The 14,077-nt window shown below is 43.4% G+C and overlaps 1 protein-coding gene across 2 annotated transcripts in view; it reads left to right on the forward strand.

Moving 5' to 3' along the window:
• PARG (poly(ADP-ribose) glycohydrolase) overlaps positions 1 to 14,077 on the forward strand; it is a 2,766,579-nt gene that overhangs the window by 701,052 nt on the left and 2,051,450 nt on the right. For both annotated transcript variants that reach the window (XM_044056515.1, XM_044056516.1), the window contains exon 6: positions 1,929 to 2,012. In XM_044056515.1, coding sequence (XP_043912450.1) covers positions 1,929 to 2,012 — 84 coding nt within the window. The remainder of the gene's footprint in view (positions 1 to 1,928; positions 2,013 to 14,077) is intronic.

The raw sequence follows: 14,077 nt of genomic DNA on the forward strand, positions 1-14,077 counted from the left end.
GGTTATGGATGTCATTTTAGAAGCCAGACGTCCTAGCACTAGAAAATCTTATGCAGGAAAATGGAAAAGATTTTGTTCCTGGATGCAGGCTCAGGATTTTGATCCTCTTCTTCCTAACATTACTTTAATTTTACTTTACTTGACAGATCTCGTACATAAGGGTCTCTCTTTCTCTTCCATTAAGATACATGCCTCTACTATTTCTGCTCATTGTAATACAGACCCTCCCATCTTTTCCCACTAGCTCATGAGACAGTTTCTCAGAGGAGCTAAGAACTTAAGACCTCCTAGATCTCCTCCTATTCCTGCTTGGGATCTCAACTATGATTTGGAAAAACTAACCTTGCCTCCTTTTGAGCCTGCTGCCTCTTCTGACATCAAGTTTTTATCTTGGAAGACAGCTATCCTGTTAGCCCTAACCTCTGCCAGGAGAATTTCAGAGTTACAAGCTCTTATGGCTGTGGAACCTTATATTATTTTTCATCAAGACAGGGTATCTTTGAGGACTAATCCTACCTTCATGCCTAAGGTGGTTTCCAAAGTGGCTTTAAATCAAACTATCCACTTGCCAACCTTTTTCCCCACTTCTAAAAATAAAGGGGAAAGGTTCTTACATTCCTTGGATGTACACAGACAACTACGTTTTTACATGAACAGAACCAAGGCCATCAGAAAATCAGAACAATTGTTTGTTTCTTATGCTTCAAGTTCCCAAGGTAAAGCCATTTCAAAACGGAACATTTCTAAATGGATTGCTCATGGAATCAGATTTTGTTATTCTCACCAAGGAAAGCAAATCCCAGGGAGTATACGGACTCATTCCACCAGAGCTGCTGCCACTTCTACGGCCTTCCTCAGGGGAGTTCCTACCAAAGACATTTTGGAAGCTGCAACTTGGAGTTCAGTGCATACTTTTTCTAAGCACTACAGTCTACCTCTCTACTCTAAGTCTAGGGCAGGCTTTGCCTCTGCAGTCTTGCAGGGCCTTTTAGCCACCCCTTCTTCTTTATGACCACCTCCCTTTCTTTCAGCTTTGGGATTCTACCCTACAGTCATGACTGCAACAGTGAAACACGATGAACATAGTACAGTTGTGTACACCTACCATAAATGTAGATGTTCGAGTGTCTTCACTGTTGCAGTCTGGGTTTCCCTCCCTCCTGTCCCCTCTTATTTTTACTTCTGTGTATTTCCTTTTTTCACCATTCTTCTGAGGTGTATTTGCAAAGGTTATGGGACCTTTTTCATTTTGGGACTCCTGACATCTGGGGCAAGAAAAACTGGAGAAGATGGCATCAGCTGTCAGCTTTGTACTCATGGCGCGCTAACGTCAGGGAGCATGGTTGAACAGCCGACGCCGGACCCAGACTTTGGGATTCTGGCCGACCGAGGGCTGCCTGCCGGCAGGGGAGAACCCTACAGTCATGACTGCAACAGTGAAGACACTCGAACATTTACATTTATGGTAGGTGTACACAACTGTACTTTTCCCTCCCTCCAGCCCCCTGGCTTTCTCTATCCTTTTTACCTATCCTCTTTATGGCCATCTTTTATGGCAGGGGTATTTACTTTTTACTGGAGGCGTTCCACACCATGTAATAGCTTCCTATTTTGGGAGCTTCTGACATCTAGGGCAAGAAAAACTGATGTAATGGCATTGGCTGCATGTTTTATACCCCTGATGACCCGACGTCATGGAAGAGCCTACAGCATCCAATGCAGAAATCCCAAGACTCTGGTATTCGGGCTGACTAAGGGCTTACCTCTAGGATGGTAACAGTGAATACACTCGAACATCTACATTTATGGTAAGTGTACACAACTGTACTTTAGTTATGTATCTAATTCTGCAGTTTATTGAAGTTTGTGAATAAATATATGCTGTCCAAATTTTATGCCTTTTAGAAAAGCCTTTCTTTTTTCTTTAGGAAGGAATGAAATCTGTGGATAAACGATGGGATCTGATCCAGGCAAAACTGCGAACTAGATTCTGTCATCCAAGAGATTTAAAGGTAGAGTTGCATCCAGATTATTTGTTAAGTCAAGGATATAGGATGTTGGTGTAGTCGAAGGATAGAAAAAGTGCTGCTTATGTAATTCTTTGCGTTACAAGAAACTTTTCTTTCTGAACTGTCAGTATTCCGCCATAAGCCTTAATTGTAATCAATGTGTTATAAAGTTTTACCTCAGTTTATCATAGAAGACTGTAGTGTTATAGTCAGAATAATAAAAATTCAAGATGTAAAACTGTTACATTGTTAGTAAAAACAATGCAAAAGGTTAAATAATATAAAACTAGAAGTTTCCAAAGTTTTTTTGTGCGTGTATGAAGTACTGTCTTCTGGGAATGCAGATGCTGTTTGACATGTTTAGCAATAGTAAAGGAAGTTTTGCTCAGTTCTGGAATACCACTTAAAATGTTTTCAGCAAGCGTTTTTATTTACAGAAAAATTATACCCTTCTGTGTTCACCTTCCTTCAGAATTTACACTTATATATGTGTATATATGCAGGTCTGCTTTAGATCAATAAATTTACCTTTCACCGAAACTGAAAACTGCGAGACAATTTCAGTGAAAGTCCATTTTCTACAAAGCCTTGGATCACTGACATAGTGTTACAGGGTAAAGAGCCACTTGGCCATCAGGGTCAATTTTGCCCTTTTCCCCAGTGTAGTGCGATCTTAAAGTTGGTATATTTAGTCAGGGGGGTGTGTGAGTTGTGCATACCCACACTTGCATGGCTTTTAATTCGTTCCATGTAGTTTTTTTCTCCTGGTGGCCAACTTTCTCTTTACCATATAACACAGTGTCGATGATCCGAGGCTTTGTAGAAATGGACTTTCGTTGAAGTCATCTCTCAGTTTTGAGTTTCAGTGAAAGGTAAATTTGTTGATCTAAAGTAGACCCTTATATATGTGTGTGTGTGTGTGTGTGCTCATGTGGGCACACACACACACATATTTTTTTTAAACCTACATGCTATTACTTTTCCCAGTGAGGTGTTTCATGGCTCCAGTGCCCAGTTTGCAAAGGTTTACTTTTTTATATTAGATTATCTTTCATCTTCTAGCTTCATGCAGCTACTCCATCCCCTCTCTCTTTCCTCATTAACTTCAGCCAACCTGATCTGTTGTGGTACAGTGAATCTGTGTCATGGCATGTATTCTTCTTCCTCCATAGAAGTGTATGTGTCCAGTACTGTTAACCTTTCTTTATAATCTGTTTTATCTCCTCTTGCCATCCTCTGCATGCTGCTCACCAGCTTCATGTCTTTGACTTTAAGACCTCCAGAACTGCACACCACACTTTATGTTTGCCTTTACAAGTGGCCTTTGTTGTAAATAAATAGATTATTTTTTATTTTGTTTTTATTGCTTTTTTACTTGGTCAGAATCATACACAAGGGCAAAAACCTATTCCTATGCATATACTATAAATTCAAACTGTTTTATTTTAGGTATTGTCACTTGTTCGTAGGTTCATAGGTGTGTACTAGGCTAATGGCCCTCGAGCCTTTACAAGCCTAGCCCATAGGATTACCCTGGCATCGTGTCACCCGACCTTAGATGTTCTTCGTGTTTCACTGTTGCAGTTATTACATTTGGGTTATCTGCTTGCAGGTTACCCTCAGTCAGCCTGATTAACAAAGTCTTGGGTCCTGCATTGGTTGCTGTCCTTTCTTCCATGATGTCAGGTCGTCGGGGGTATAAAACATGCAGCCGACGCCATTACATCAGTCTTTCTTGCCGCGCGGTGCCCAAAGCAGAAGCAGTTCGCAAGTGCTGGTTGGCCGATTCCTGAAATTTTCGTTTTCGAGTTTCAGAAATGAAGTCTTCAACTAAAAGCTAAGTACCCCATTGGGGAAACTTTTTCTTGCTCCTTACCGATGTCAGTAAAAGTTAATAACTGCATTACTTGTGGGAAGCAAATACCTCATAAGGATTTTCATTTGTACTGTATTCTTTGCCTAGGCCCTGACCACAACGTGCCTTGCTGTCAGTTTTGTGCTAAATTTAATCAGCGTACTATCAAACATCGGTATATTTTTGCTTCTAAATAATTTGGCTCAAGATTTAATTATCCAGAAATGTCGTCGGTTAGCAATCCGTCTACCGGAATACCTAAAAAGCACAAAGAAAAAGACAGAGACAGACCGTCGAGGTCCAAAACTGACGACGCCTCTCCTAAGCCAGTTGCCAGTTTGCCGGTACTCAGAGAGGTGCTTTTGCAGCCCCTGATACCCGCTACTTCTGATTCGCAGGCCTCTACTGAGACCCATTCTGAGTCCGGTATGCCGCGAGATGCTTCAATTATGGAACCAGCAGATGTCTCTACCTTAGATGGGTCCGGAGCCACTGTGCAGGCCCCGGCTTCTGAGGGAGTTTTCAGGCCTACAGATTTGTATGTTAGACAGACGCCATCTTCAAAACTAAGGCCAAAATCTAAATCTATGTCTAAAAAATGACGCCTGGACTACATGTGCAGGCCCCTATGCCTAAAAAACAAATGATCAAAATGGATGAGCATTTAATTACTTTGATCAGGGGTAGCCAACCCCCTCCTTCTAAGAGGCATAGGCAAGACATTGATTATGGATCTTCTGAACAGGATTCTATTTCTTCTGACTCTTCTAATGAACAGGATTTGTCTATTCCTACTTATGAGGACTCTGATGCAGAAGATTCCATTCCTTCTGCTTCTCCCCCTGAGGATTTTTCTTTTGGGGAAACTTTACATACCTTAAGGGAACATTTCCACTGGGAAAGTCAGGATTTCTCAGAATCTAAAAAGAGACTTAGGGATTTTCTTCTTCTTCCTCAGCATAGGCCGTTGGCTGTACCTCCTGTTCTAGACATTGTTGATGTTTTTTCAGAATCTAGTATGGCTCCTGATTCTCTGCCTCCGGCTCCTTGTAAGCCAGACAGATACTACAGGGTTCCTGACTCCCACAAATTTCTTTTCAAAAATCCTTTTGCTGATCGTGAAACCTTTACTCAGGGTCCTAAGGGCATTAAGGCCTCTACTGCTAAAAATCCTACCCCTTCTGATAGAGATTCCAGGGCGCTGGATAGATGGGGTAAGAAGGTTTACACTTCTGCAACCTTGGCAATTAAACTGTCAATTTCATATGCTTAAATATCAACAGCATATCATGAGACTACTTAAAGAGAAAATTATGTTAATCTCTGACTGTGGAAAATAAAGATTTGCAGGATTTATTACATTCAGCTGAACAAGTTGGAAAACATACTTTGCAATGTGGTTTTGATTCCTTGGAGGCCTCTTGCAGGGCTGCTGTAACTGGATCTGTGCTGAGAAGGCATGCTTGGCTCAAAGAACAAACTCTGCCTTACCATGTTAAAGCAAAATTGTTGGATGCTCCTTTACAAGACCGTCTCTTTGGCAATAAGGCTGAAGAAGTGTTAAAAAAGATGAAAGATAAAGCTAAATCTATGCAAATTGTGAAATATTTCTTACAAGTGCAACCTCCAAGATTAAGTAGGCACTGGCCTACTAAGAACTGGTCCTTTCCAGTCCCTTCAGGAGCCGCTCAAGTCAAATCCAGACATTCCAAAGGCTCCAGGTTTCAGTCACAAGGAACTTTTAGAACAAAACAATGGGGTGCCTCTGCCTCCAAATCTGGAAACAACAAGGCACCTCCCTATGGTAAACAGTCTCAATGAATTCCCTCTACAAACACCAAGCACTTACCTTTTAGCCACCCGTTTGGGGTGAAAACTGGCAGTTCATGCATGAAACTGGCAACTTATTACCCAGGACAAATGGGTTTTAAATATAGTATCCCAGGGATACAGATTTCATTTCCACACGTTGCCAATCTCAAACGGATGGCCAGATCTGCCCCCAAATCAGTGGGCAGTGGCCCAGAAACAAGTTCTGTCCCTCATGAACATGGCGGCTATCCAACAAGTACCAGAAGAGGAAAAGGGACAAGGTTTCTATTAAAGACTTTTCCTTGTACCCAGAAAAGACAAATCATGGCGTCCAATTCTGGACTTATACACTCTAAACACATTTCTGGACATTCTGAAATTCAAGATGCTGACTCTTCAACAGCTGCTACCTATGCTAGGCAAAGATGCCTGGTTGGTAACTCTAGACTTAAAAGAGGCTTACCTGCATAGCCCAATCAGGAAATCTTGCAGAAAGATACCTCCGCTTCAAAGCAGGCTATTTGCATTCCAGTTTTCTGCACTGCCCTTTGGCTTATCTACTGCGCCCCGGGTCTTCACAAAGTGCCTGGCTCCAGTAATTGCATTTTGCAGGCAAAGGAATATTCAAATATATCCATACCTGGACGATTGTCTAATTCAGGCAGAAAACAAGGACATTCTTCTAAAGCATCTGGCATTTGTAAAAAGGGTTCTAACTTGTCTAGGGTACACTATAAACAAATAAAATCACAAGTGGTACCCTCTCAAAAAATTACATTCCTGGGTGCAAGCTTGAATACAACTGCCCAGATGACTTACCTTATGCCAGAAAAGCAAATTCAATTGGTGACTTACTTCAAACAGGTGGCCACAAAAACCCTGCTATCTGCAAGACAAATTCTGCAAGCCTTGGGGTTCATGGCCTCCTGCATTCTTCTAATTCCATATGCAAGAGTGCATATGAGGAAACTTCAGTGGTACTTAAAAAGTTTATGGAGCCAACATTGTCACAGCCTGGAAACAATGATTCCTATTATACCTTGCTTGCAACTAGAGTTCCTATGGTGGGCAGAGGCCTGCCACCAAAACAAGGGACTGCAATTCACTCCACCCCCTGCCACCCAAACCCTAACTACAGACACATCAGTCTATGCTTGGGGTGCACATCTGGCAGGAAAGTGCATTCAGGGCAAATGGAGCCCAAATCAAATGCACCTACATATCAACCAGAAAGAGATGCTAGCCGTACAGAATGCACTGACAGCCTTCAAGGACTATCTTCATCCAGGACAACTAATGATAAAGACAGACAGCACCACAGTTATGTGGTACATAAACAAGCAGGAGGGTACTCATTCCTACCCCCTTTGCAGACTAGCCATGGCATTGTGGAACATGGCCTTGACCTACCAAATACAACTACAAGCACAATTCCTGCCAGGAAAACTAAGTACTGTGGCAGACGAACTAAGCAGAAATCTCATGGACCCACACAAATGGAAACTGGAACCACAAGTTTTCAACATGTTGGCACGCAAATGGGGGAGTCCAGACGTAGATCTTTTTGCCTCAACCCAGACCTATCAGTTGGACAAATTTTGCACAAGAATTCATCACAAAAAATATTGGAATGTGGATGCTCTGTCATTCAGCTGGAAAAACCTATCAGTTTATGCTTTCCCCCCTCTGCGTCTGCTCTCCAAAGTTCTACTAAAAGTCAGATAGGGCAAACCAAAAATGATTCTGATTACTCCAGACTGGCCTCGCAAACACTGGCACCCACTCCTGCGCAATGTGTCTCACCTTCCTCCTTGGCACCTGCCTCAGACATCTTACCTACTGTCTCAGCAGAATTACCAAATTCTGCACACTCAGCTCCAAACTTTGAATCTTGCAGCACGGCTAATCAACTAATTTCACCCTTGGCATCCCTCAGCAAATATGTGATGGATGTCATTTTGGTGGCTAGAAGGCCTAGTACTAAAAAATCTTATGCTGACAAATGGAAAAGATTCTGTGCCTGGAACCAATCACAAGGAATAAGCACAGCAATGCCCAATATTCCTCAGATTCTGCAATATTTAACTGAGATGCTTCAGAAGGGCCTGTCTTTTTCTTCCATAAAAATCCATGCCTCTGCCATTTCAGCTCATTACAACACAGAACCTCCCCTCTTCTCTCATCCTCTGCTAAAGCAGTATCTCAGAGAGGTCAACAATTTAAGACCTCCCAGGAGTGCGCCAACTTCTGCATGAGACCTCAATTTTGTTTTGGAAAAACTCACCGTCTCTCCTTTTGAGCCAGCTGCTACTGCGGACCTAAAATTTCTCTGCTGGAAAACAGCTTTCCTTTTAGCAGTCACTTCAGCTAGAAGGATTTCAGAATTACAGGCTCTTATGGCAGTGGAGCCTTTCATTATTTTTCATCCGGACAGGGTGGCTCTCAGGAGCAATCCATCTTTCATGCCTATGGTGATATCCAGTGTGGCTCTTAATCAGACCATTCATCTGCCAACTTTCTTTCCCAATCCACAGAACAAGGGTGAGCGGATTCTGCATTCATTGGATGTACACAGACAACTTAGATTGTACTTAAACAGGACAAAATCTATAAGAAAATCTGAACAACTATTGGTGGCATTTGCTGCAGGGGCAGAGGGAATGGCTATTTCAAAGCAGAGTATTTCCAAATGGATAAGCCATTGTATTTGTTTCTGCTATATGCACCATGGTAAACCTATCCCCAAGGGGATCATATCTCATTCCACCAGGGCTGCATCTACTTCTGCAGCCTTTCTCAGAGGGGTTCCTACCAGAGACATTCTAGAAGCTGCTACCTGGAGCTCAGTTCATATGTTCACCAAACATTACCATTTACCTCTCCTCTCTAAATCCAGAGCTGGCTTTGCCACTGCTGTCCTGCAGGACCTTATAGCTGCTCGTAATGCTGTATAAATCCATCCTCCCAACCATAGCTTTGGGATTCTACCCAAATGTAATGACTGCAACAGTGAAACACGAAGAACATAGTACAGTTGTGTACACTTACCATAAGTGTAGATGTTCGAGTGTATTCACTGTTGCAGTCCTGGTTACCCACCCTCCAGCCCCTTGTTTTTCTCTTACTATACCTCTCCTTTCGTTTACTATGCTTAAAAGCCTTTTTGGTGTATTTGCTTTTGTTTGGAGGTATATGTTTTGTGTTTTAAATCATATATATATATATATATATATATATATATATATATATATAAATATATATATATATATATATATATATATATTTTTTTTTTTATATTATTATTATTAATTTATTTATTTATTTTTGCTCCCCATTTGGGGGGGCACCTGACATCTGGGGCAAGAAAAACTGATGTAATGCTGTCGCCTGCATGTTTTATACCCCTGATGACCTGACATCATGGAAGAAGGGACAGCAACCAACGCAGGACCCAAGACTTTGTTAATCAGGCCGACTGAGGGCAACCTGCAAACAGATAACCCAAATGTAAATGACTGCAACAGTGAATACACTCAGACATCTACAGTTATGGTAAGTGTACACAACTGTACTTTCCCAGTGCCTCTGTCAAGTAAAGCCACTGGAGTGATCCAGAGTGATTCCTGGGGTGAATTTTCTATTTCCCATCCACTCATCAAGATTTCTGTTGAAGAGGGCCAGTGAGGTGCTCTGCTTGACATTTATGGGAAGGCTGTTCCATAGCATGGGCAGCCTCTGGGTTGTGAACATGTCCCTCCAGCACATTCTGTTGATTGTGGTAATGAGGTTGAGGTCTCTGGAGCATGTGGTGCGTAGTGGGATTGAGATTTCTTCAGATGTAGCATTTCTAACAGAGCTTGGTCAGACATGACTTTATAAGTCAAGCAGAGATCACCTCTAAGTAGGTGATATGACAGAGAATAGTTGGAGTTTTTTTTAGTCTGTCCATATAGGACAAATGCTTAAGCCTAGGATCCTCTTTGTAAGGTACTTTTGCATTCTCTCCAGTTGTGCAGGTGTTTAGTGAGGTACATGCCTAATGGGGCATTGTACTCAGTGACTGGCTTAATTAGGGAAGAGTACAGGGAGACAATGATCTCTTTTTTCCTGGATACAAAACCCTTAGTAATGAGATGTGCCACATAGAAGGACGTTCAGACCACAGTGGCAATGTGGTGGTCAAAAGAGAGGTTGCTGTCACCCTGTGTTCCCAGATCTCTTATAATCCCTTCTGTGTTCAGTGGACTGCCATTGCTGTGGTAATTCATGGGAACTGGGTTTTAAAAAAAGGGATGACAACACATTTTTTGGCATTGAGCTTAATGCCATGATTCTGACACCAGTTGTTGGTCTCAGTGAGGCCTTTCTGTAGGATGTCACCATCACTTGGGGAGTTAATAATAGTTCCCAACTTGCAATCGTCTGTGAACTTTGTCAGCCAGAGTCCCTTCATGTTGGGCTGGACTTCAGAGAAGTAGATACCAAACAGGAGAGGACCCAGGACCAAACCTTGTGGGACTCCATTTGTGACTGGTTGTCAGTCTGACTTGCAGTCAGCTACTTTCGCACTGTGGGTTCTACCTGTGAGCCAGTTTGCAACCCACCTAGTGATATAGGGGTTGATGCCTAGCTTAGTGAGTTTTTCTATGATTGGAATGGTATCAAAGTCCTTGGCCAGATCAAGGTAGGTTGTATGAACCATCTTGCCTTCATCCACAGCTCTGGTGACTGACTCAAAGAAGTTGACCAAGTTGAGCAGGCATGCTCTACCCTTCACAAAACCAAACTGTGCGGGATCCAGAGTTTGGAGATTCCATGTATCCTTCTTTATTAGGTCCATGGTGATGCATTCCATAGCTTTGCATATCAGACTCATCAGGCTAATGAGGCGATAGTTCCCAGGGTCTGTAGTCCTCTCCTCCTTTGTGGAGAGGGTTGACTGTAGCAGTGCACCATTCGGTAGGGACAAAGCCTGAGGTGAGACTGTGATTGAACAGGGCACACAGGTGAGGTGCCAGATGTTCTTCGTGTTTCACTGTTGCAGTCATCACATTTGGGTTAGCTGCCTGCAGTAGCCCTCAGTCGGGCTGATTAACAAAGTCTTGGGTCGTGTGTCGGTTGCTGTCTCCTCTTCCCTCTTCAAACTTTTCTATTATCCAACTGGCTTTCCTCCTCTTCTGCCACTTGTTTTCCTATTATTCCTTGCTTATAGACTGGCTTCTAGCTCTCTTTGCTTGCTAACTATCTTACTTGCTGTCCTTCCTTCAACCTACCTCTTCTTATTACTCATATTCTTAGCTCTCTTTCTCTCACTTCCTATCTTATTATTATCTCTCAAAGTATTTTATAACTTAATATGATGTCTTTGAGTTTAACTGTGTGTAGTAGTATTTATTTATTTTTTAGTTATCTTTATCAGACTTAGTATAGTATAATTTATATAAGTATTTTTTTGTGACTGTCACTATGTGAGTCAGTATTAAGCTCACTAGTAATAATGAGTAACTGTAGAGTTGTTAGTTTCTGTCTTTTAAAACTTTCTTTAAACTCTAGTATGTTTGCCTTAATTGTATTCTCTGTGGAGCTTTTCTCCCCGGGCCTCTACTGAAAATGGAAATATCTCCAGTTAGACTAGCCCGGTCAACAAATGTAAAATAAATGTAAAATAAAAAAATAAAATAAATAAATGATGTCAGGTCGTCAGGGGTGTAAAACATGCAGCCGATGCCATTACGTCAGTCTTTCTTGCCGTGCAGTGCCAAAGCAGAAGCGGTTCGCAAGTGCCGATTGGCCAACTCCTGAAATTTTCGTTGTCGAGTTTCAGAACCGAAGTCTTCAACTAAAAGCTAAGTACCCCATTGGGGAAACTTTTTCTTGCTCTAAACCAATGTCAGTAAAAGTAAATAATTGCATTTCTTCTAGAAAGCAAATATCTCATAAAGATTTTCATTCGTACTGTATTCCTTGCCTAGGCCCTGACCATGAAGTACCTCGCTGTCGGTTTTGTGCCTTATTTAAACCGCGAACTATCCGTCGGCGGTATATTTTTGCTTCTAAATATTTTGTTGCTCGGTTCAATTATCCTGATATGTCTTCGAAAGATAAAGACAGAGACAGGCCGCTGCGGTCCAAAGCTGCTGACGATGCTTCTCCTAAGCCAGTCGCCAATTCGCCACTACTCAGTGAGGTGCTTTCGCAGCCCCTGATACCTGCTACTTTATATTCGCAGGCCTCTACTGAGACCCATTCGGAGTCCGGTATGCCGCAAGATACTTCAGCTGTGGAACCTGCGGATGTCTCTACCTTGGATGGGTCCGGAGCCGCTGTGCAGGCACCGGCTTCTGAGGGTGTATTCAGGCCTACTGACTTGCTTATTAAACCAACGCCATCTTCTTCTTCAAGGCCTAAAACTCGAACCATGCCTGGAAAACTGGCACCCAGACCACATGGTCAGGCCTCTATGCCTAAAAAAAAAATAAGAATGGCTGAAGACCTTATTACTTTAATCAAGGGAAGCCAACCTTTCCCCTCTAAGAGACCTAGGACTGAGTTTGCTTATGATACTTCTGACCAGGATTCTGAAATTTCTGTTTCCTCTGATGACCATGATTTGCCGTTCTCTACCTATGAGGATTCTGATGCTGAGGACTCAATTCCCCCTGCTCCCCCCCCAGAGGATTTCTCTTTTGGTGAAACCTTGCATACTCTCAGGGAGCATTTTCATTGGGAAAGTCAGGATTTCTCTGATTCTAAAAAGAGGCTTAGGGGATTCTTACTCCTGCCCCAGCACAGGCTATTAGCCATACCTCCTGTACTACACATTGTGGATGATGCTTTTTCGGAATCCAGCTTGGCCCCTGACTCTTTACCTCCTGCTCCCAGAAAACCTGATAGATATTACAGGGATATCCTTCAAGAATGCAACTGCAGTCCTGACATATGGGTTGTCCTGCCTCAGGCAGCCCTTCGGTCGGCCGGATTCCAAAGTCTGGGTCCGGCGTCGGCTGATGTCGCCTCTTCCCCGACGTCAGAGCGGCTGGGGTATAAAAGCATCAGCCGACGCCATCTTCTTCAGTCTTTCTTGCCACGCGGTGCCCGAAGCAGAAGCAGTTCGCAAATGCCGGTCGGCCAGCTCCTGTGTTTTCAGATACCGAAGTCATCAAAAAGCTAAGTACCCCATTGGGAACCTTTTGTTGCCTCAGCCGATGTCAGACAAAACTGAAAAAGTTAATAATTGTTTGTCTTGTGGTAAACAAATACCTCATAAGGACTTCCATTCTTACTGCCTTCCCTGCCTCGGCCCAGACCACGACGTCTCGGCCTGTGCTGCCTGTGCTTGCTTCAATAAGCGCACACTTAGGCGCCGGGCAGAATTTGCTGAAGACTTTTTTGGGGAAAATTACTCCTATATCATGCCGTCGGAACTTCCGACAGCACACGTTTCCAAAAAACGGAAGGACCGGGACTGACCTTCGTGGCCCGCGACTTCCACCGACACCACTCCTAAGCCTACCTCGAGTGCATCGGTCTCTTCGGAGGCGGTAATTCAACCGCTCCAGGCCGACGACACCACTTTACCGCACACTTCGGTCCCGGAGGCTTCCCCGGTGCCGGTTGTTGTTTTTCCTCCTGAAACCGAAGCCCAAGATTTGCCTGACACCATACCGTTGGACAAAGTTACTCCAGCACGTGGGGCAGCTAGGCCTCCTGTGTCTATGTCCATCAAGGCCTACACACGTGCTAAGGCTGCCAGCCAGGCTAAGTCTCACCCTCCTAAATCTTTTTCACAGACTCCCACTTCGGATAGACAGATCATGACTTTAGCTGCAGATCTAATTTCTTTAATCAGGGGCTCTCAGGCTCATCCAGACAGAGGTTCTCAGCCGCCTTCAGACAAAAGGCCTAGGTTTGAGCAGACAGATACCCTTTCTTCAGATGAAGCCTCTGGTGAGTCAGGCATTTCAGATTCCCAGGAAGAACCTTTCCCGGCCTACGAGGATTCTGATGCAGACGAATCCATTCCCTCTGGCTCTCCTCCTGAGGATATTTCTTTCGGGGAAATTCTACACTCCATGAGAGAGCATTTTCAGTGGCAGGGCCAGGATTTCTCGGACTCCAGGAAAAGGCTACGGACCTTCCTTAAGTTACCCCAGCACAGGCCTTTAGCTATTCCTCAAGTGTTAGATGTATTGGATGATGTGTACTCAGACTCCAGTACTTCTCCTGATTTTCTCCCTCCTGCTCCTGTCAAGCCTGACAGATATTACAGGGTTCCTGAAACTCATAAGCATCTCTTTAAGGCCCACTCTGTTGATCTAGAAACTATTTCTCAGGGGCCCAAAGGAGTAGCCACTTCCACGACCAAGAATCCTTTGCCCGCAGACAGGGAAGCTAGGTCCCT

Source organism: Protopterus annectens, chromosome 14.part0, assembly GCF_019279795.1.
Source record: "Protopterus annectens isolate FY-2018-M chromosome 14.part0, PAN1.0, whole genome shotgun sequence".
Classification (NCBI taxonomy): Eukaryota; Metazoa; Chordata; order Ceratodontiformes; family Protopteridae; genus Protopterus; species Protopterus annectens.